Source organism: Lithobates pipiens, unplaced genomic scaffold (assembly GCF_037356315.1).
Source record: "Lithobates pipiens isolate NorthernLeopardFrog02 unplaced genomic scaffold, aLitPip1_a1.2 Scaffold_22, whole genome shotgun sequence".
Lineage (NCBI taxonomy): Eukaryota > Metazoa > Chordata > Amphibia > Anura > Ranidae > Lithobates > Lithobates pipiens.
Window position 1 is genome coordinate 258483262 of NW_027507784.1, and position 23869 is coordinate 258507130.

Consider the following 23869-nt stretch of genomic DNA (forward strand, 5'->3'; position numbering starts at 1 on the left):
TAGTAGGCAATTCCCATTGTTCTATTGTTTCTGTCTGCCTGAGCATCTCTTGTAGATGAGATTAATCTTGTGATCACTTAAACTTGTTATGGAACTAGCATGAGATGTTATGTTTTATGCTTATAAGAATGTGTATTGTACAGTAAGTTGTATTCAGGGTTTGCAGGGCCAGGAAGTTTGGTCATCTAGGCTGGTTTAAGTGCCTAGTTAATTAGTTCCTGTTAATTGTATCCCTGTCTACGTGCCCAGTTACAGAATGAATTATTTGTTGAAAAGTTTGAATATACCTGTGTCTCATGTTACTGAATGTACAGTTTACCCCGCCTTGTGTCTTTATGCAAAGAAGGGGGATTGTCTCCAAAGTGTATATCTCTTTGTGCCTGTACTTCAATAAACAGTTGATGTTTTCAAACCACCCTATGACGTGTCCAGACAAGTGACTGGGTGGGCAAAGGGATCTTGGATTGTTCTGGTACCGGGCAATGGGAAGCTTATACAATGGACATACTCTTGAGTACTGGGGTCTGTCACACGTGATATCGCTGCCATAGTCAGGAGCAGGAGAATTTATTTTATGCTGCTCTTTGGTGGTAAAAAATATACAGCTAAATTTAAAGTGAGAAAGAACCAAGGTCAGGGCCAGAAAGCCACGGTATCAACGGGTACAAAAATGGCAGGTAACAGGGGGCAGAAAGTGAGATTTCAGTACCTCCTGCTGAACCAACCTTTCATACAGCTTCAGTATTACAGGAAGAACCAGAACCAACATTGAAGGAGGTACTTAGCACCGTAAATGCTCACTGAATAGTTTATGTGAACAAATTGGGGGAATTAAGGAGGAACTGCTTGTGATGGGCCAGGATTTGAAGAAAGTGGGGGAAAGGACAAGAGCCCTAGAGGAGAGGTTGAGTTTAATTGAAGATTACTTTTTTACCCCTAAAAACAGGAAATTAAGGCTTCAAAATTTGACGAATTTGAGAACAGGGCACGTAGGAGCAATGAGCAAGTGGTGGGATTCCCAGAGATAGTTTCATAGTTTCATAGTTAGTAAGGTTGAATAAAGACACCAGTCAATCCAGTTCAACCTGAGCGTCTACAATTGTCTCTATCCCTGTACATTACACGCTCACATTGGTCCCTACCCTCAAGGAGCCCACAATCCAAGGTCCCCATTCATATACTGGGAACAATTTTGGACAGAAGCCAATTAACCTACCTGCATGTCTTTGGTTTGTGGGAGGAAACCGGAGTACCCAGAGGAAACCCACGCAGGCACAGGGAGAACATGCAAACTCCAGGCAGGTAGAGTCGTGGTTGGGATTCGAACCAGCAACCCTTCTTACTGCTAGGCGAGAGTGCTAACCACTACACCACTGTGCAACCCAATGGTTGAAGGTCCCCAGCCTGTTGAGTTCTTAGAGAAATGGCTTAAAGAGACATTTGGGGAAAATACCTTTTCATCACAGTTTTCAATAGAGAGAGCCCGCAGAGTCCCTGCCAGGACACCGCCATCGGGTGGGCATCCCCAGTCAAATCCTTCTAAAATTCCTCAACTAGAAGGATAAAGAGACCCTTCCAAGAAGAGCCAGGGAGATGGGGAATATTTCTTTTAAAGGTGTTAGGATATCATGTTGTCCAGGTTACTCCCCAACAGTACAAAAGTGAAGAGCAGAGTTTATCGAGATTAAACGTTCTCTGCAGAAGCATAAAATTAGGTATGGACTAATGTACCCTGCACGTCTGCGAATTACGGTAGATGGGGGAACCAAATTTTTTGATATACCGACTGAGGCGGCAAGATGGCTTCAAGAAAATAAAAATAATTTATATAGACTGCTGGGCCATAAGTGTACAAAAAATGGATTGTGGGATTAGCGGGGAGGGGGGGGGGGGGTATATGTATAGCATTACAATGTATGTGGCAGGTATTGCACCTGTTGGGGTGGTATGAGGGGGAGGAATGGGGAATAGTTTGGGGAATGATCATGTATAAAATCCCTGTGGGTAGCCTAGGTAGGCAAGTACAAGGGGGGGGGGGGCTGAGAGTGAGGGAGGGAGGGAGGGTGGTTGGCAGGGAGGGATATGGGGATGGGAGGTACATTATTATTTATATAAAAAAGGTATATACTGGATGGAGATAAAGATATAAAGAAAATGCACAAAGAAAGTATGCTGTGTATCAACACAAAACGGGATAAGCACAATAACATATTTTAATGTACAAGTATGGGTAAATGACACTTATGTAAGAATAGAAAATGGTGAAACGTTAATAACTTGGTGTGTTCTCTCATTAAGGAAGGGGTATAATCCATCTGCCCCTGTTCTCGCCCTTCATTACCTCAGGAACATTATAAAGACCCCCTGGATGCAATCTAGTATACTTAACATAGCCTCCTGGAATGTCATGGGGCTTGGTAACCCGGTAAAAAAAACTGCAGTTTTTTCCACACTTGAGAAAGGTCGGATAGATTTGGTCTGCCTACAGGAGATGCACCTAACAAGAGACACGATTGAAAGCCTATATGGTAAAAAATTCTGTTTCCAATACCATTCGGTGCACTCCTCGTATTCTAACGGAGTGATCAAAATGGTAAGAACCATTGTGCTCTTCTCCTATAGGGAATTCTAGATAGATACAGCAGGGCAGTATGTGTTTTTACATTGTCAGAAAACAAATCACACATTGTGGCCAATCTTTATAGTCCACCTCCTTTTAAGGTGGAGGTTTTATATAAATTGGCAGAATATTTGGAAGATAAGGAGGATATACCGGTCATAGTGGTGGGGGATTTTAATAAAGTTCTTGATAAGAGAAAATATAGATTTCCACTAGGGAAACAATCTGGCAAGGTTTCTGAGGGACGGTTAGCCCAACTAATGTTTGGAGAACCCGGAATCCAGTGAGGCAGCAATGTTCATGCCTCTCCAGCTCATATGCAACATTATCAAGAATAGACATGGCTTTTGGAAATGGGGAAATGATACAAATGGTAAAGAGTATTGTATACGCTACTAGGGGAGTGTCAGACCATTCACCATTAATATTGACGATAAAGCTTGAAGGTCAAAATCCAGAGAGCGTGGAGTATAAGCCCATTTTGTCTGGAGTTAATGGGGGAACCAAAGGTAATACTGAAATTAAAGGAATTTGTAACTTTGAATAAGGGTTCCACAAGAGCTGGGATAGTGTGGGATACCCTGAAGGCCTTTCTCAGAGGGTTATTAATACAGCAGGTTGCAAAGATAAAAAGGAAGTCCAGGGAATGGAAGGAGGCCACTGGGAGGGAAGCTGTGGAGTCTGAAAAACAATATGTGGTAGACCCAACCTCTGAAAAATGCGCAAGGTGGCTTAAAAGTCAACAAAAATATAAAAATATTATCACTAGAAACGCAGAGTCATTGTGCCTTTTCTGAGGGGGAGTGCGCAGGCCGTATGTTGGTCCTGCTAGTGAAGACCAATAACTCCCCATCAGTAATTGCAGCAATTGGGATGCTGGGGGGAGAAACTACATGTCGCACTACTAAAATACCGGACTCATTTAGACAGTACTATGCAAATCTATATAAATCTAGATTGGGAGAAGTGATGAGAGAAATGGACTGCTTTTTGGGGGGGATTGAGATACCAGCTCTTTCAGAAGAGGAAAAAAGACGAACTAGAGGCCCCCATAACTCTGAAGGAATTGTAACATGCAGTGGCAGGGATGGCTAACCAGAAGTCTCCCTACAGAAATGTATAGGTGGTATGGGGAGGTGATGCTTCCAGAGTTACTGAGGATGTTAGGGGAGGTGGCTGCAGGGGGGAGGATGCCCTCCTCAATGACAGAAGTCCAACAGTGGTCCTCAATGGATACTTCCTCTTATAGACCAAAATCACTACTATGCTCAGAAGTACTGGCGGTCAGGGTGAATAAATATATACAAAAGCTTATACACCCAGATCAGTCTGGGTTCATCCCCAATAGATCCACTAATATCAATGTAAGGCGAATGTATTTCAACCTTCAGATCCCGACAGTAAATATGGGTTCACAAGCGGTCATCTCCTTGGATGCCACCAAGGCATTAGACATGGGCGCCGTCAATAAATTTGTTTAGTTCTGTTCCCTTTCGATTCGTAATAAAATTAATTCGTACTTCGTATTTCGTGGCCGAAATTCCGTTCTGTTTCGTACGAAATACAAATTGTCGTCCGGAATTCGTAAACAAAAGTTCGTATTCCGTACAGAATTCGGACGCACGGCATTTCGGATCTTCCCGAACGTACGAATTTTGGGAAATTCGTACGAATTTGAGATTCGTATGAAACGAATCGCACATGTCTACAAGGCATTAGATGGAGTGGGACTATTTGTGGTGGGCTCTGGAGGTATTTGGGTTCGGACCTATTTTTATAGGCTGGGTAAAAGCACTTTATAATACCGCAAGGGCCTGGATAAGGATCAAAAACACATACTCCAAGCCGATCCAGCTTGGGAGGAGAACACAACAGGGATGTCCCGTGTCACCCTTGTTATTTGCCGTGGCAACAGAGCCACTAGCAATTGCAATTAGATCTGTAAGGGGGATACAGGCATTTAAAAGAGTGGGGGATGAAAGGATCGCATTATATGCGCACAATATCCTGCTTTTTTTGGGAGATACAGACTCATCCTTGGTAGCGGCTATGAACATTGTGGAGGACATTGGGAAGTTTTCAAGCCTGGTAATTAACTTGGAGAAATCGGCCCTGATGCCTGTAGACACAAACTCTTTTCCATCTTCGGTTGGGCAATTAAGGGTGGTGGATAGGATGAGGTGTTTAGGAGTATGGTTAACAAGGGACCCAAATCAGTACATTGAGGATAATCTTGCTCCCCTGCTGCTTAGATTCAAATGTAAGTGTGACATCTGAAGTTGCCTTCCCCCCTCAGCAGCCGGAAGAATTCATTTTATCAAAATGATCTGGATGCCCCAACTTTTGTACCAGTTACATTATTCCCCAGTCTGGATTAGAATGGAATGATTTAAGAAAATTTAAACATTGTTTAGGGAATTAATTTGGAAGAAAGGTCAGGCTCGTATTCGCCTACAGACATTACAGTTACCAATAAAAGAGGGAAGAGCAGCAGTCCCACACCCTCGCAGTTACTTTTTTGGCTGCCCAGTTGCAGCACCTGAGGGGATGTAATATATTAGGAGAGGGTAATAAAAATGTATAAATGATGGCGCAGGGAGCTCTCCACAATAGTTTGGTTGAAGTCCTGGAAGCAGATTCTCTTCCTCTTGGGTGCCCTACATTAAAATGAATTACAAAAGTATGGCAGGCAGCTAAAACAGTAATGGGATACAGGGTGTTAACAGAATATACCCCAATTTGGGAGAACAAATATTTTCCAGACTTGGTTCCCATGGGTAAAATAAAAGCGTAGGAGGCTTGTGGTATCGGAAAACTCATTCAACTATATGAAGTGAGTACTTTGAAGTCATTTGCGGAGTTGAGGAGCGAGTACGGTATCCCAAACCACTCATTCTATCGATATCTTCAAATCAGACACTCATTGAAGGTCCATTTTAAAACAAAAATAGTCGAATGGTGTAAAGTACAGCTTATGCATAAAATAGTTAAGACAGTATCCTCCAAGGGCTTAATATCGGAGATATATGAACAGATATGTAGTAAAATCATTACTGAGGAAAGACTGGCCAAAAATAAAAAAATAGATGGGGAGAGGATCTGGGGGGAAAAAAATAACAGCAGAACAACGGAGAGGAATACTGGAATTGAACTCCCAGGTATCAGTTTCCCCCTCACATAAAATGTCACAACTATTTCTGTTACATAGAGTTTATTACACTCCAAAAGGCTCTTCTGATATGCATATAGAGCTGACGATAAATGCCCAAGGTGTCAAGGAACAGATGATTTGATTCACATGATGTGGAGGTGCCCAAAGCTATTTAGGTATTGGACAGAGATACTGGAGGATATTAAAGTGGAGGGCCACCCTGAAAACAAAAAAATATTAAAAATGACAAAAAAATCTAAAAAACAAAAAATGAAAAAAAAATTTTTTTTTACTTACCAGAAATGCCTGTTGCTAGGCACTTTCTCCTAATCTTCCTCTTCCTCCTCCGCGGAGATCTTCTGTCTTCTGTCTTCGTCGCGGCGTCTTCTGGGTAATGGGTCGCGCTGTGTTCTGGGAACTGTGTGTTCCAGAACACAGCGCGTCCCATTCAGAAAGCGCTGCGGGACTCGCGCATGCGCAGTAGCTGCGGGACTCGCGCATGCGCAGTAGGAAACGGGCAGTGAAGCCGTAAGACTCCACTGCCTGTTTCCCTTACAAGGAATGGCGGCGCCGGGACCCGAGAGCCGAGGGACGGGTCGGCCTCGGGCGGACAACATCGCGGGCGCCCTGGACAGGTGAGTGTGTTGATTAAGTCAGCAGCTGCAGTGTTTGCAGCTGCTGACTTTTTTTTTTTTTTTTTCGTATAACCGACCCTCCTCTTTAACCATACTTTTGGGCTTAAGTTGGATTTGGATGGTTCTATATGTCTGCTGGGGAACATAGAGGGAAATAGTGTGCCTATAAATAGTAAAATTGCAGTAATAAGATGTTTATTACAAGAACTGGCAATCAGTGAGGCCCCCCAACATCAGAAGAATGGACCAAAGTGATGGATGCTACAAAGGGGAGGGAAAAAGTGGTATTTATTAGACATAGGAACCTGGACAAATTCTTACAGATGTGGAAGCCCTGGTTAGATAAAATGGGGTGCCCTCCATAAAGGGAGTAACCAGCTAGTAGAGATCGTACTTTAAGAGTCGGTTGATATGACCAGGAAAAGGAGGAGGGAGAAAAAAAGCATGGGGGAAAGCGGAAAGTAAGAAAAGTGAATAGAGAGAAATAAGAACACATAAGATATTTGTTTATGATAGAAATGGGCATGGTGCACGGATGGTAGTGTTTATATTTTAGCACGGGGAAGGTTGGGGGAGGACTAAGGTTAAGGGGGGGGGGGGGAAGGGGTCATAAAAGGTTACAGAGATTGAGGGGTTGGAATGGAGGTATTGGTAGCACCTGTGACAAATTTTTTATTTATATTTTGATCTTGGTAAAGGAAGTAAATATAGATGGTGTATATTCATGTATTGAAGGTTACTTAAGTTTGAAAACATGCATGACATTGTAAATATGCTATAGCAATACGTATACGGTTTTAGTTGCCTCATGACTGATGGTATATGTGTTTGTAAAAATATAAAAAATTTTAAAAAGAGTTACAAAAAATAATAAATTTAAAGTGATTGTAAAATCGCGTTTTTTATTTTTTTTAAATAACAAACATATCATACTTACCTCCACTGTGCAGCTCGTTTTGCACAAAGTGGCCCTGAACATCCTCTTCTGGGGTCCCTCGGCGGCTCTCACGGCTCCTCCCCGCATCAGATAACCCCTTATGAGAAGCGCTCTTCTGGGGGGGGGGGTTACCTTGCGGGCACGCTCCTGAGTCCAGCATTTGCGTCAATAGACACGAATCCGGACTCGGCTCTGCCCCCTGGCACCCGCGTCATTGGATTTGATTGACAGCAGTGGGAGCCAATGGCTGCGCTGCTATCAATCTATCCAATCAAGAGCTGTGACCCCCTGGAGAGAGGGAGAGGGTGAGTTTTAATTTTACCAGGTGAAGGAAAGAATTTTAGCAGGAACTTGAGTCTAATACAGACACTTAAGGAGGGATTCACATATTGATGGCAATTCATGCAGCACACCGCTTTACAAACCTAACCACTTTGGATAATACATAAGCATATATAAAAATTGTAACTTAAATAAAAAGTCCACTTTTCACATATAGCAGCGCATGCACACTTTTCCCAAAAAGTGAGTTGATCAAAGTTCTATTCAGTGTCCAGAAAAAAATGGTGCTTGTTCTATCAGTTCATATTGTGATTTAGGTACAGCTTCCACCATGTAGTACACCACTTGTGGTTCACAAACGATCCCCCTTTGGGGATGCACTCACCGAACACCTGAAATCATAAGCCTTCACAATTTCCATTACACCATTCTTCTCTGGCCACTAGATGTCTCCCTTATTGGAATTCGGTTTTATCATATAAAAGAACAGAAATGTCCAAACATAGCGCAATACTGTTTAACACTATTTATTATAGAAACCCAACATATAAATGCGTACCAAATAGAAAAATGTTCAAGCATTAAAAAAGTACTGTGCCTTATCCTACTGGTTCTGTTGCGCCCGAGGAAAAACGATCGCTTTGTACAAACAGCAGAAGCTTCACTTCCGCCTTCCTCAGCTCGCTGGAACGCAGGGATCGAGGCGCACTCGTCACTTCCGGTATGGTTACACTCTGACGCGTTTCGTCACTTCCGACTTCATCTGAATAGAACTTTGATCAACTCACTTTTTGGGAAAAGTGTGCATGCGCTGCTATATGTGAAAAGTGGACTTTTTATTTAAGTTACGATTTTTATATATGCTTATGTTTCTGTGGTTTTAAAAGCAGCAGCTTTAAAGTGTGTTTTTTATGTAAGTGGGGCACCACTTAAATATAGTACATAAGTTTGCATATTGGCATCCAAGAGCGCGGAGCAGTGTGCTATTTGGGCCGGCTTTTATAATTTTTAGCATATTTTTTAACTTTGGATAATACACAATAATAAATACTGTAATATATTATTAATGTAAAACTTAGTGGTTTATGTGACGCACACAGATTCATTGTTAAAAGATTTTCTGTACTTTCAAACTGCTGATCAAATAAAATTATACTAATGATAGTGTCTAATATATAAAGTTAACAAACATTTAGAATGGAACGTAGTGCTCATTTTCCAGGTTGAATGACGACCAGCACTTTTTGTGATCCCAGGCTGTCATCAGGGGCGGTGCTAGGCTATTTTGCACCCTAGGCGACACCAGCTGCTTGCGCCCCCCCACCCCCAAAATAAAATCAAAATGAATTTAAACATTTTAGCTCTAGAACTCCAGGTGGAGGGATGGAGCCAGGTGGACAGGAGAGGGGGTGCAGCCAGGTGGAAGGATGGAGCCAGGTGGACAAGAGAGGGGATGCAGCCAGGTGGAGGGATGGAGCCAGGTGGAGGGATGGAGCCAGATCTAAAGGGGAGGTGCAGCTGGGGGAGTGGAGTCAGGTAGAGGGATGAGCCAGGTGGACAGGAGGGGGTGCAGCAAGGTGGTTGGATGGAGTCAAGTGGAAGGATGAGCCAGGAGGAGGGATGAGCCACGTGGAGAGATGGAGCCAGGTGGAGGGATGGAGCCAGGTGGACAGGAAGGGGGATGCAGCCAGGTGGACAGGAGGGGGATGGAGCCAGGTGGACAGGAGGGGGATGGAGCCAGGTGGGGGAATGGATCCAGGTGGACAGGAGGGGGGGGTGCAGCCAGGTGGAGGGATGGAGCGACGCCAAGTGGAGGGGTCACACAACAGTGATAAAGTCTGACTGCAAGCCTTCATCCCCAGCGCTTCCCCGCACCACCTGACAAGTTCTTACCCTGGGGTACTTCTTTCCAGCTCCTTCCACATGTCAGGCAGCGGGCGGCAGTTGGTATCACCAGTCCCAAGATCAGGAGATGGGGTCTCCTACAGGCTGTGGCTCACAGCTCATGCACGGGAGACCTCCTCCAGATCAGCTGAGCATTCGGTTCCACCCCCGGGCTCTGGTGACCATCTGCAAAGAGGCTGGGTAAGCAGGGCGGGCTGCAGGAGCAGGTTTGCTTTGGGCTCCTCCAACTCAAGGACAAGTGGCCCAGTGGTCTCGGCCCAGTGTGTGTCCTATGGCCAGTCCAGACCTGGGTGGATCCGCCACAGCCGTCTCTGTACACAATGCTGCCCGCCTTCCCCGCCGGGCGAGCAGAGAGCCGAACCCCACAGCTGCTGGACATCGGCATGGTCGCCCCTGGCTCCGGGGAGGGGGGGGGGGGGATCTGCCTGCACCAACCCTGCCGAGCGACTCTGCAGCCAGCCAGATGGAGCCGCAGGAGCCGCCTTACGATACACTCTGCACTGCACCAGCCACCAGCCACCACCCACCAGGGGGGATCTGATCCTCTGGAGGGGACCCAGCGGCTGTGGTTTCACCCTTAGTTGGCAGTGCACCCTAGGCGACTTCCTAGTTTGCCTAGTGGGAGCGCCGGCCCTGCCTATCATGGATCCACCTATAGGGGCAAGGCCAAAACTGGGGGGTATATGCCACGGCCGGTACTGAGAAGGGTGCCACCACTGACAAGAGTAGAAACAGCGATATTAGTACTCCTATGCTCGGGTAGTAGGGAATGTGCAGAGGAAGATGGGGGGGGGCTGTGCAGCATAAGATGGGGGGCTTGTGCAGAGTAAGATGGGGGGCTTGTGCAGAGTAAGATGGGGGGGCTTGTGCAGAGTAAGATGGGGGGGCTTGTGCAGAGTAAGATGGGGGGGCTTGTGCAGAGTAAGATGGGGGGCTTGTGCAGAGTAAGATGGGGGGCTGTGTGGCCTGAGCTGGCCGGGGCTGTTCAGACTGAGCTTTGCAGACTGAGCGGGGGGGCTACACAGAGTAAGATCGAAAGGCTGTGCAGACTGAGTTGGGGGGCTGTGCAGAGTAAGCTGGGGGAAATTTGCAGACTAATCTTCGGGGCTGCACAGATTAGGATGCACAGAGTAAGATAAGGGCTATGCAGACTGAGCTGGGGAGCTGGGCAGACTAAGATGGGGCTGTGCAGACTAACTGGGGGTGGGCTGTGCAGACTGAGCTAGGGCGGCTGTGCCAAGAAAGATGGGGGGCTGCGTAGAGTAAGATGGGGGGCTGCGCAGAGTAAGATGGGGAAAACTTGCAGACTGAGCTTCGGGGCTGCACAGATTAGGATGGAGGGCTGCACAGAGTAAGATAAGGGCTATGCAGACTGAGCTGAGGAGCTGTGCAGACTGACATGGGGGTTGGGCAGAGTAAGATGGGGCTGTGCAGACTAACCAGGGGTGGGCTGTGCAGAGTAAGATGGGGGGCTGCGCAGAGTAAGATGGGGGGGCTGCGCAGAGTAAGATGGGGGGGCTGCGCAGAGTAAGATGGGGGCTGCGTGGAATGAGCTGGGGGGGTTGTTCAGAGTAAGATGGGGGGCTGTTCAGACTGATCTGGGGGGTTGTGCAGAGTGAGGGGGGCTGCACAGAGTACAATAGGGCGGCTGTGCCGAGAAAGATGGGGGGCTGTACAGAGTAAGATGGGGGGCTGTACAGAGTAAGATGGGGGGCTGTACAGAGTAAGATGGGGGGCTGTACAGAGTAAGATGGTGGGCTGTGCAGAGTAAGATTAGGGGCTGTGCAGAGTAAGATGGGGGCTGTGCAGAGTAAGATGGGGGCTGTGCAGAATAAGATGGGGAAGCTGTGCAGACTGAACTAGGGCGGCTGTGCCGAGAAAGATGGGGGCTGTTCCGAGTAAGATTAGGGGACTGTGCAGACTGAGCTTGGCAGCTGTGTAGACTGAGCTTGGGGGCTGCACAGATTAGAATGAGGGGCTACGCAGATTAAGATTGAGGTTGTGCAGACCGAGCTGGGGAGCTGTGCAGACTAAGATGGGGGTTGTGCAGAGTAAGATGGGGTTGTGCAGAATAAGATGGGGTTGTGCAGACTCAGATCTGTTACAAGGAATTTAACAGAATATGTAAAAAGGAAATCAAGGATGCAAAAATTCAAAATGAAAGACAGTAGGACAAACCCCAAAAAATTCTTCAAATATATTAATAGTAAAAAGGTTAAGTCTGAGCATGTAGGCCCTTTGCAAAATAATCTGGAGTGGGTGACTGGGGACAAAGAGAAGGCTAACTTATTAAATACTTTCTTCAGCTCTGTGTATACAAAGGAGCATGGGGGAGCTCGTGTCCACAATGGGGGTGGTACTGACGCTGCCCCAAATCCACAATGGCTCATAAGTGATATGGTCCAGAAATATTTGGACAGAATAAAGGTGGAGAAAGCACCTGGACCTGATGGCATCCACCCACGGATCCTAAAAGAATTGAGCTCTGTAATTTCAAAGCCATTGTATCTAATTTTTAGGGACTCAATAATGACAGGAATAGTACCACTGGATTGGCGCAGGGCCAATGTGGTGCCTATATTTAAAAAGGGAACAAAGTCTTTACCAAGTAATTATAGACCTGTTAGTTTAACTTCTATAGTTGGGAAGATAATGGAGGGATTAATAAAAGACCACATAGATGAGTTCTTGCAGGAAAAAAATATTTTGAGCAACAGACAGCATGGATTCATGAAAGACAGGAGTTGTCAGACAAACCTGATTTCTTTTTATGAGTTGGTAAGTAAAACCTTGGACAGAGGGGTGGCGGTGGACGTGATATATTTGGATTTTGCAAAAGCATTCGATACTGTTCCGCACACACGGCTCATGTGCAAGGTAAAGTCTACAGGTTTGGAAACATCAGTTTGTAGATGGATAGAAAACTGGCTAAAAGACAGAATTCAGAGAGTAGTGGTTAATGATTCTTACTCTGAATGGTCTAAGGTTATGAGTGGTGTACCCCAAGGTTCAGTGCTGGGACCCTTACTTTTTAATATCCTTATAAATGATATTGGGTCTGGGATCAAGAGTAACATTTCCGTCTTTGCAGATGACACCAAGCTATGTGGTGCAATAACGTCCTTACAGGATGTCACCAATTTACAGGCAGACCTCAATGCTCTGTCTAATTGGGCGACTATGTGGCAGATGAGGTTTAATGTTGAGAAATGTAAGGTTATGCACTTGGGGGCAAAGAATTTGCATGCATCATACACGCTAGGGGGAGTACAACTGGGGGAATCCATAGTGGAGAAGGATCTGGGGGTTTTGGTAGATCATAAGCTAAATAATAGCATGCAATGCCAAGCTGCGGTTTCCAAAGCGAGCAAAGTCCTTTCCTGTATTAAGAGAGGTATGTAGAGAGAGAGATATCATTTTGCCCCTGTTCAAATCATTAGTAAGACCTCTGGAATATGCCGTTCAGTTTTGGGCACCAGTTCTCAAAAAGGATATCGGGGAACTGGAGAAAGTGCAGAGAAGGGCAACCAAACTGATAAGAGGCATGGAGCAACTCAGCTATGAGGAAAGATTAGAGGAACTGAATTTATTCACTCTTGATAAGAGGAGATTAAGGGGGGATTTGATCAACATGTACAAATATATAAGGGGTCCATATAGGGAACTTGGTGTCGAGTTATTCACTTTAAAGTCAACAAAGAGGACAAGGGGGCACTCTTTACGTCTAGAGGAGAAGAGATTTCATCTCCAAATACGGAAAGGTTTCTTCACAGTAAGAGCTGTGAAAATGTGGAATAGACTCCCTGCAGAGGTGGTTATGGCCAGCTCAGTGGATTGCTTTAAGAAAGGCCTGGATTATTTCCTAAGTGTACGTAATATAACTGGGTACTAAAATTTATAGGTAAAGTTGATCCGGGGAAAATCCGATTGCCTCTCGGGGGATCAGGAGGGAATTTTTTCCCCTGCTTTAGCAAATTGGATCATGCTCTGCTGGGGTTTTTTGCCTTCCTCTGGATCAACTGTGGGTATAGAATTGGGTATATGGGCTGGTATATGTATATGTGTATGTATGTGTATATATATATATATATATACAGTGGTGTGAAAAAGTGTTTGCCCCCTTCCTCATTTCCTGTTCCTTTGCATGTTTGTCACACTTAAGTGTTTCGGAACATCAAACCAATTTAAACAATAGTCAAGGACAACACAAGTAAACACAAAATGCAATTTGTAAATGAAGGTGTTTATTATTAAAGGTGAAAAAAAAATCCAAACCATCATGGCCCTGTGTGAAAAAGTGATTGCCCCCTAAACCTAATAACTGGTTGGGCCACCCTTAGCAGCAACAACTGCAACCAAGCGTTTGCGATAACGTGCAATGAGGCTTTTACAGCGTCCTGGAGGAATTTTGGCCCACTCATCTTTGCAGAATTGTCCTAATTCAGTTACATTAGAGGGTTTTCGAGCATGAACGGCCTTTTTAAGGTCATACCACAACATCTCAATAGGATTCAGGTCAGGACTTTGGCTAGGCCACTCCAAAGTCTTCATTTTGTTTTTCTTCAGCCATTCGGTGGTGGACTTGCTGGTGTGTTTAGGATCATTGTCCTGCTGCAGAACCCAAGTTCGTTTCAGCTTGAGTACACGAACAGATGGTCGGACATTCTCCTTCAGGATCTCTTGGTAGACAGCAGAATTCATAGTTCCTTTTATCACGGCAAGTCTTCCAGGTCCTGAAGCAGCAAAACAGCCCCAGACCATCACACTACCACCACCATATTTTACTGTTGGTATAATGTTCTTTTTATGAAATGCAGTGTTCCTTCTACGCCAGATATACTTGGACACACACCTTCCAAAGTGTTCCACTTTTGTCTCATCGGTCCACAGAATGTTGTCCCAAAAGTCTTGGGGATCATCAAGATGTGTTGTGGAGAAATTGAGACGAGCTTTGATGTTCTTTTTGCTCAGCAGTGGTTTTCTCCTTGGAACTCTGCCATGCAGGCCATTTTTGCCCAGTCTTTTCCTGATGGTGGAGGCATGAACGCTGACCTTAACTGAGGCAAGTGAGGCCTGCAGTTCCTTGGACGTTGTTGTGGGGTCTTTTGTGACCTCTTGGATGAGTCGTCGCTGCGCTCTTGGGGTAATTTTGGGCGGCCGGCCACTCCTGGGAAGGTTCACCACTGTTCCATGTCTTCGCCATTTGTGGATAATGGCTCTCACTGTGGTTCGCTGGATTCCCAAAGCTTTGGAAATGGCTTTATAACCCTTTCCAGACTGATAGATCTCAATTACTTTCTTTCTCAATTGTTCTTGAATTTCTTTGGGTCTCGGCATGATGTGTAGCTTTTAAGGATCTTCTGGTGGACCTTACTGTGTCAAGCAGCTCCTATTTAAGTGATGCCTTGATTGTGAACAGGTGTGGCAATAATCAGGCCTGGGTGTGGCTAGAGAAATTGAACTCAGGTGTGGACAACCACAGTTATAGTATGTTTTAACAAAGGGGGCAATCACTTTTTCACACAGGGCCATGATGGTTTGGATTTTTTTCACCTTTAATAATAAACACCTTCATTTACAAATTGCATTTTGTGTTTACTTGTGTTGTCCTTGACTATTGTTTAAATTGGTTTGATGTTCCGAAACACTTAAGTGTGACAAACATGCAAAGGAACAGGAAATGAGGAAGGGGGCAAACACTTTTTCACACCACTGTATATATATATAGAAAGGCCAGTATGGTGGCCTGAAATTATGGGAGGAGCCCGGTGGAGTATATAACCAGCCCGTTCGCCTGTCTTCCTCGTCGGTTCCGGTGCGCGATATCTGATACGTCAGACATCAAGGGCCGACTATCCAGACCAGAGGCAGTGAGCCTGTTCGTGAGTTCCCGCGTTATTCGTTTCCGTCTTGTCAACTCGTCTTCCCGTACATCAGCGTCCGTGGGTTTCGCCGTCGGAGTGTCGTCGTACCCATCGAATTTGTCGTTTCACGTTGGGCCGGCTGTCGCAGGTTTGGCTTCGGCATCCCCTTTTCAGATATGTATTTCGATGTACCATCAACATTCCCTGTACTCTCGACCCGCTCGCTTCTTTTAAATCGAATGTTTTACTGTGGCCCTCGTACGCATGTCACTATTTTCTATTTTCGATGTAGTAGTTATCACTTTTCGACACGTTCGATTACGCCACGTCAGGCGATTCATTCGCAGGTACGGCATTCGAAACCATTCGTCTGCCCGAGCATTTCTATTAGTATCGGTCGAATCGTTCGACTCACAGCCGACTGCTTGTTACGACAAGGCAAGCAGTCCGCACGTTTCGCTTTGTCTGCTCCAGTTCGAATATATGTCTCTTCATTCATGCAGTTATGTTATGTATCTTATTTTATCTCATGTCAAATCATTTCACTCCCAGTCATTTCTACCGTTTCAAATCATTTCTGTCACTAGTCGCGCTCCGGCGCGAATCTTGTCGCACCTCTGGTGCACCGATTCGCTTTGAAGTGCCCCAGGGTTCGGCCTCATTTCTGTACATGCTCCAGAGACTGAATCACTCGCAGGTTCACGCACGGTCCCTGATTCTCGTCTCTGTCATGGCATACCATTTCTGTCACTTATTACGCTCCAATTCGAATCCTGTCGCATTCCTCTATGCACCGATTCGTCCTGGTGTGCCCAGCTGCTACACCTCATTTCGGTACATGCTCCAGAGACGGATTCTTTGTAACCTACAGTCCAGTCGTTGAATCCTGTCTCTGTCATGGGACATCATTTCTGTCACTCATTACACTCCAATTCAAATCCTGTCGCATTTTTTATGCACCGATTCGTTCTGGTGTGCCCAGCTGCTACGCCTCATTTCAGTACATGCTCCAGAGACGGGTTCTTTTTGCTACCATCAGTCCAGTCGTTGAATCTTGTCTCTGTCATGGGATATCATTTCTGTCACTTATTACGCTCCGATTCGAATCCTGTTGCGTTTATTTATGCACCGATTCGTCCCGGTGTGCCCAGCTGCCACGCCTCATTTCAGTACATGCTCCAGAGACGGATTCTTTGTTGTAACCATCAGTCCAGTCGTTGAATCTTGTCTCTGTCATGGCATATCATTTCTGTCACTTATTACGCGCCAATTCGAATCCTGTCGCATTCCTTATGCACCGATTCGTTCTGGTGTGCCCAGCTGCTACGCCTCATTTCAGTACATGCTCCAAAGACAGGATTCATCTGTTTGGTTCATGGGCTCGTCCTCTGATTCTTGTCTTTGTCATGGGTTTTTCATTTCATTTCACCTATCACATTCCGGTACGAATAGTCACATCGGTGTACCAAATTCGTCTCGGCGTGCCCCAGGAATGGCCTCATTTCAGTACATGCTCCAGAATCCGTTTCGTGCTCGGTCGCAAGTTGTGGCATGGCGATCCGGATCTCTGTCATGGCAGGTTCTCTCATTTCACTGTCACATACCGCTTCCCGGCTTGGGTCCAGTTGATTCTTCAATGTTTGGATGCCTGCCGGGGGGCCTTGCTCCTCGGCCTCATTTCATTATAGATTGCCTTCAAAAGGGAAACACAGCTTCGTTTAGGCGTGTCTCGCTGTTTTCTCCACATACAAGCGCAGACTTCTTGCAATCGTTGCAAACACACATCCAAGCGTAGACTTCTTGCAATCGTTGCAAGCATGCATCCAGACATAGACTTCTCGCAATCGTTACAAGCACGCATTCGAGCATAGACCTCTTGCACTTATTACTAGCACGCATTCGAGCATAGACCTCTTGCAATCGTTGCAAGCACGCATTCGGGCATAGACCTCTTGCAATCGCTGCAAGCACGCATTCGAGCATAGACCTCTCGCGGTCATTACAAGCACGCATTCGAGCATAGACCTCTTGCAATCGTTGCGAGCACGCATTCGAGCATAGACCTTTTGCATTCATTACAAGCACGCATTCGGGCATAGACCTCTTGCAATCGCTGCAAGCACGCATTCGAGCATAGACCTCTCGCGGTCATTACAAGCACGCATTCGAGCATAGACCTCTTGCAATCGTTGCAAGCACGCATTCGAGCATAGACCTTTTTTTTTTTTTTTTTTTTTTTGCATTCATTACAAGCACGCATTCGGGCATAGACCTCTTGCAATCGCTGCAAGCACGCATTCGAGCATAGACCTCTCGCGGTCATTACAATTACGCATTCGAGCATAGACCTCTTACACTCATTACAAGCATGCATTCAAGCATAGACCTCTTGCAATCGTTGCATGCAGGCATTCGAGCATAGACCTCTGGCGATCATTGCAAGCACGCATTCGAGCATAGACCTCTTGCACTCATTACAAGTACGCATTCGAGCATAGTTCTCTTGCAATCATGAGACCTCTTGCAATCGTTGCAAGCAGGTGTCCAGGCACAACTTGTTGCAATCATTGCTGGCAGGCACTTCTGGCTTGCTCAATAGATTGCTTTAGGGAAGACCTGGATACCTTCCTAAATGTACGTTGTATTACGGGGTACTTATATTTATAGGTATAGTTGATCCAGGGAAAAATCCGATTGCCTCTCGAGGGGTCAGGAAGGAATTTTCCCCGGCTGTAGCAAATTGGCCTATGCTCTGTTGGGGGTTTTTTGCCTTCCTCTGGATCAGCTGCGGGCGTAGAATTGGGTGTCGGGTTGTGTGATACCTTATTTATTTTGATTTGGTTGGACCGGATGGACTTCTGTCTTTTCCGGCCTGGCTACCCATGAAGCCTACCATAATTCCTTGCAGTCGTTGCAGGCACGAGTCCTGGCACAACTCCTTGCATTAGTTGCAGGCACGCATCCTAGCATAACATCTTGCAGTCATGGCAAGCACGCATCCTGGGTAACATCTTGCAATCATCGCAAGCACGCATCCAAACATGCATTCAAGCACAACTCCTGTAGTCTTCGCAGTGCACATGCGGTAACACGAATGGCTCACAGTCACTACGTATACATCTCCAGTGACAAACTCCCGGGCAATTGTCGCAAGCACATGTTTAAACACAACTTTAGTCACGCCAAGGCTCGTGACTTAGCATAACTTCTTGCAATCATTCATTGGCAAGCACGTTCTCAGTGGCACACAAACTGGCTACACGTCATTTTCAGCAGCACTTAATTGGCCTCTCGTCTCCCGTGGCTTTCTTACAAACCATTCACTGTTGTCTGTCTATCCGTCTCTTCCTTAGGACAGTTGAGTTCTACTTCCGTCCGCACCAGGATCGTGTTGACACACGCGACTGGCTTCTTCCTGTAGCACGCCCAGGCTATTTCTAGCCAGCGTTCAACATTTCTTATCCTTACAATGCTCGGAGAGCCATCTGTTGCTACGGCCCATACAGCAAGATCCCCACTACGAGGCGTCCAGAGGCATCAGCCCATAGCCATCGGCCAATGCTCGCCCATTACAACTGCCATCTTTACGGACATATAATATCCTCGCATATTCCCCAGTTTAGTCATCCGAAAGACACCTACAGTCCCTTCACGGCATGTCGAGCGTCGCTATGCACACCATCCCTCAGGGGTCGCGCCTTTGTGTCACGCCTATTGGTCTTACTGTCCCTCTCACAGGATCCAGAGCAAGTCCTCAGCCGGGTTCCCGCGGCAATAGCAGTCCTTGCTATGCGGGAGGAATACCTATCGTCTGGGAATGACGTCTCCCTGTTCATTCCCTCCGTGTCTTCCCTTTCTCCCCAGGTGATGACCGACGCAGCGGCCTCCACGGGCTTGCGGCTGTTTTTTTGGCCACCTCTGGATCGCAGCTCCCTGGCCTCCCCAGTTACTGGCAATTCCTGGCTGCGCCAAGGCGCCCTCTCTGTTGGTTATGTCCTTCCTACGTCGACTGGTCCAGCTCTTGTTGTTGTTTCAGTTCAACATCCATTCTTCCTTTATCCCCGGTAAAGTCAATCAGGCAGCGGACGCCCTCTCCCGCTTTTAACCTTGTCTCGTTTTCGTTCAGGTACCCGGAGCCGGACTAACATCAGCAGCTATCTCGGACTGGTCTCAACTGACCCTGGATTAGCCCCTCACCTCCTAGCGGCTACCCAACTCATTTGATCACTCCCTTTCCCGCAATACCCTCAAAGCCTATCAATCAGCCTGGAGGGCCTTTAACCAACTTCATCACGTATCACAGTACAGAGACGTCCCGTGTCAAGCAAGTCATAGCCTTCATTGCCTACTGCCACTCGCAGTTGGCGTTATCCTTTAATACGATCCGGCTATACCTGACCGGTGTACAACATTTCACGTCCCTCCAGGACCCTACCGTACCCTTCCTATTTTACCACGCCGTTCGGGCTGTTATGCGCGGTATCCAGAAAGCGCCAGCCGATGGCCGGCACCAAAACGACTGCCTGTTACAGGAGACGTTTAGAAATATGTCAGATTTCCTGGCCACTTCACCTTTTCGGTCTCCACATTAGCGTCATTTACAAGCAGCCATACACCTGGCCTTCTACGGCTTCTTACGGCCAAGCGAGTTTTACTTGTTGTAGCCTCACAGCACGCATGCTGTGCGAGCACCACCTGGTCCTATACGAAGACCATTTCGTCTTACACTTAGCAGTCTCCAAGACGCAGCAGCTTGGCTCGGGTTCGGACATACACCTCTATAAGTCCAACAACCGCTGGTACCCGGTCGCCATTCTCACGCGCCTGTCGGCCCCTTTTTTGGCTGATCAACCAGGAGTTAGTCCTCTTCTGCCATTTCTCACTAAACCTCTGAACGCTGCCCGGTGGAACGTGTCAGGATACTCCCGGGTATCCTTCACCTCTGTCCTACTCACATTGTCAAGAAGTTGGGCAGATGGAGGTCCACCTGTTTCGCCCGCTACATACCCATTCCGCAAGCGGAGATGACCCAGGCCTTTGTCGAGCTCACCCAGTAAACAAACTTGGATCAATAAAATGCAACCCCTACCTGAATGTTTTTGCCCCCTTATTTTGGTATACCGTACGTCAGACCAGGGCACACTTTCAGGTCCATTTCAAGTAAGCGAGTTTATGTTAACCTTGTTTGTCATCCTTAACCGTATCGGTCAGAGGGCTCCACACCATAAATAGAAAGGCCAGTATGGTGGCCTGAAATTATGGGAGGAGCCCGGTGGAGTATATAACCAGCCCGTTCGCCTGTCTTCCTCGTCGGTTCCGGTGCGTGATACCCACCCACCCATCCTCTTTTTCAGGGCATTTCTCAAGCATCATACTCCTCATGAGAGTACTCATTTCACTCCATTCATATTCATTTCATTTATCACCCACTTTCTATCTAAGGTATGCCCCCTTATTTTGGTATACCGTACGTCAGACCAGGGCACACTTTCAGGTCCATTTCAAGTAAGCGAGTTTATGTTAACCTTGTTTGTCATCCTTAACCGTATCGGTCAGAGGGCTCCACACCATAATATATATATATATATATATATATATATATATATATATATATATATATATATATATATATATATATATATATATATATATAGTATATTTTATTTTATTTATTTATTTATTTATTTATTTATTTTTTGGTTGAACTGGATGGACTTGTGTCTTTTTTTCAACCTGACTAACTATGTAACTATGTAACTATGTGGGGGCTTGTGCAGAGCAAGATGGGGGAATTGTGCAGAGTAAGATGGGAGCTGTGCAGACTGAGCTGGGGGGCTTGTACAGAGTAAGATGGGGGGCTGTGCAGACTGAGTGGGGGGGGGGGGGGAATTGTGGCTGTGCAGAGTAAAGAGGGGTCTGAGTAAAGATTGTAATATAGTTTGGTGAGCGCAGATATAGAAGTTTTTTTTTTGCATTGATGTTGGGTGGGGATATAGGATGGAAAAATTCAATAACAATTATTTGAGTGAAAAAAAAAAAGATGGGGGGCTGTGCAGACTGATCTGGGGGACTGTGCATAGCAAGATGGGGGGCTGTGCAGACTGAGGTGAGGGGCTGATGCAACGTAAAATAAAGGGACTTTACAGAGTAAGATGGGGAGTAAGATTAGGGGATTGTGCAGACTAAGCTGGGGGATTGTGCAGACGAAGCTGGGGACTGTGCAGATTAAGATGGTGCTGTGTGGAATGAGCTGGGGGGCTGGGGGGGGGCAGTGCAGACTGAGCAGAGAGGGCTGTACAGAGTAAGATAGGGAGGCTGTGCAGACTGAGATGGGAAGGCTGTGCAGTGTGAGATGGGGAGGCTGTGCAGATTGAGGCTTGTGGGGCTGTGCAGAGTAAGATGGGAGGAATTTGCAAACTGATCTGGGGAGGAGGCTGGGAGAACTGACTTTGATGGGTGGGGGGGGGAGCTGTGTGAACTATGCTGAGGAGAGAGGGGGGCTTTGAGGACTGAGCTAAGGGGGGGCGGGGGGAGTTGTGAAAAAAAAAATCAAACCATCTATGGCTCGTTTAACACATTCCTGCACTATATAAACTATATTGTACATTACACACTCCTGCACTATATACACTATATTGTACATTACACACTCCTACACTATATACATTATATTGTACTATATTGTACATTACATACAGTATTTCTCACCAAAGTGTTAATTGTCTCAACAGTTACTGGCAGTTGAGCAGTCCCTTACTATTTTAACGAAAGTCTTCTTTAAGGTAGGTTTACATAAAATGTTAGCACTGAGGATTTTCAGCATACGCAAAATCATTTGTAATGGAAGAGTTTAATTATTTTTTTTTATTATTGTGCTGGGGTTTAAACATATCTGTGAGACTCTCTTTAAAAAAGAATTAAAAAAATTACGGACATCGTCCTCTTTCCTACTGACACCAACCTCTGCCCTCTTTTGGTGGGGGGTGCCAAACTGAATCTTTGCCCTCGGTGAAAGAATGTCTAGCTTCGCCACTGCCCAGGGATACCTTCTTACACAATCTGAGCTCACAGAACTACACTTCACTTCTAGGAGGCTGGGATTCTGCTTTAAATATGTCGTTTTTATTCTTAGTAGTAATGCTCTTTCTACCTTCCACTCCAGAGCTGTATGCTGGCATATAGCAGCCACACCCTCATTACTGGCATCCTTACACAGAATTGTAAGTAAACATGTCTGACTAGGGCTGTCAAAATACATAGTACGCTGGATCAAACTCTGGTGCCTACTGGACTACACAATATATTCCTAAATATCTATTTTTGTGACTTTGACTGACCTTCAATTTGAAAAAAGTGTAGAACAGTTTAAGTTCTTATTTTACAAATAAAATATAACTTAGATTTGCTCTACAGACCTGATATAAATCGGATGGCTCTCTAGTGGATATTTCAGGCAAAGGAGGTAATCCTGAGAGTCCTTTGTTGAGGCTCATGTTGTTTTCCGAGTCCATCTTTGGCTGAAAATATAAACATTTTATATTACTACAATATCAAAAAGGTACAAAAAGGTCAAAGAATAATCATGTAAAAAAAATAAAAATAAAAAAAATAAAAAAAAAACAACACTGTACCCTGGAACAGCAAATGGCATATATAAAAAAAATAAGTCATACGAATAAGAAAGGGTTTCTAAAATATAGTTTAATATCATGGGCAAGTTTTATGATTTAATTAGGGAGAAAGCAATTCCAATATACTGAGAATTAAAACATACTACAGACTAAAGCTTATAGAGGAACTTCACAGTTTAAAAAAAATAAGTCAGCAGCTGCAAATACTATAGCTGTTGCCTTTTTAAAATTAGGTACTTAAAAGTTCCTGGAGTCCAATGCCGTCTTCTTTTAGCTGGTTTGTTTCACAGCTGGCACCCTACCGCTCATGTTCGAGAAGTTGGAGTGCGTGCCTGTCAAAAACGGACAGGAAATGCAGTACTGAGTAGGATGCTAAAGGGCATAGCTATAACCACAGCAATCCACGAGGAAACCTTAAAGGGCCTGGGAGATTAGGGGTCTTATAACCTGAAATATGTATTATGAATCCCGACTGTATTACCATAAATCAAGTTTTATTATGAATTTATTATGAATTTTCTATGTGTAGCAATGGCTTCTGAAGAGCACGAACTATTTGTTTTAAAAATTAATATTCCTAAAACCACAGTTGGGTTTTAGGGCTAATTTTGCCAAATTATGGTTTCAGTACCAGTCTAGCTGGATTGCAGTTCTCCTTTATCGTAGGTGTCGCTGTCACCGCCGGTGGGTATGAGAACGCAGTTTGGCTGGGTGCATTGAATGCCCTTCTTTCTCTCGGAACCAGCTCAGTGGGAGTGTCATCCTGCTTTGCATTTTGGGAGAGGGTATTGAAGGTACTGACATCACGTGCTTCTGGGTTCTGGTCCAGAAGAGCTTTTTGTTT

At 45.6% G+C, this 23869-nt stretch overlaps 1 protein-coding gene across 1 annotated transcript in view; it reads right to left on the reverse strand.

Annotated features, from left to right (window-relative positions):
- Positions 1 to 23869, reverse strand: part of DNAH3 (dynein axonemal heavy chain 3) — a 730495-nt gene that overhangs the window by 610867 nt on the left and 95759 nt on the right. Inside the window, exon 2 of the mRNA XM_077448990.1 lies at positions 22810 to 22911. Coding sequence (XP_077305116.1) covers positions 22810 to 22911 — 102 coding nt within the window. The remainder of the gene's footprint in view (positions 1 to 22809; positions 22912 to 23869) is intronic.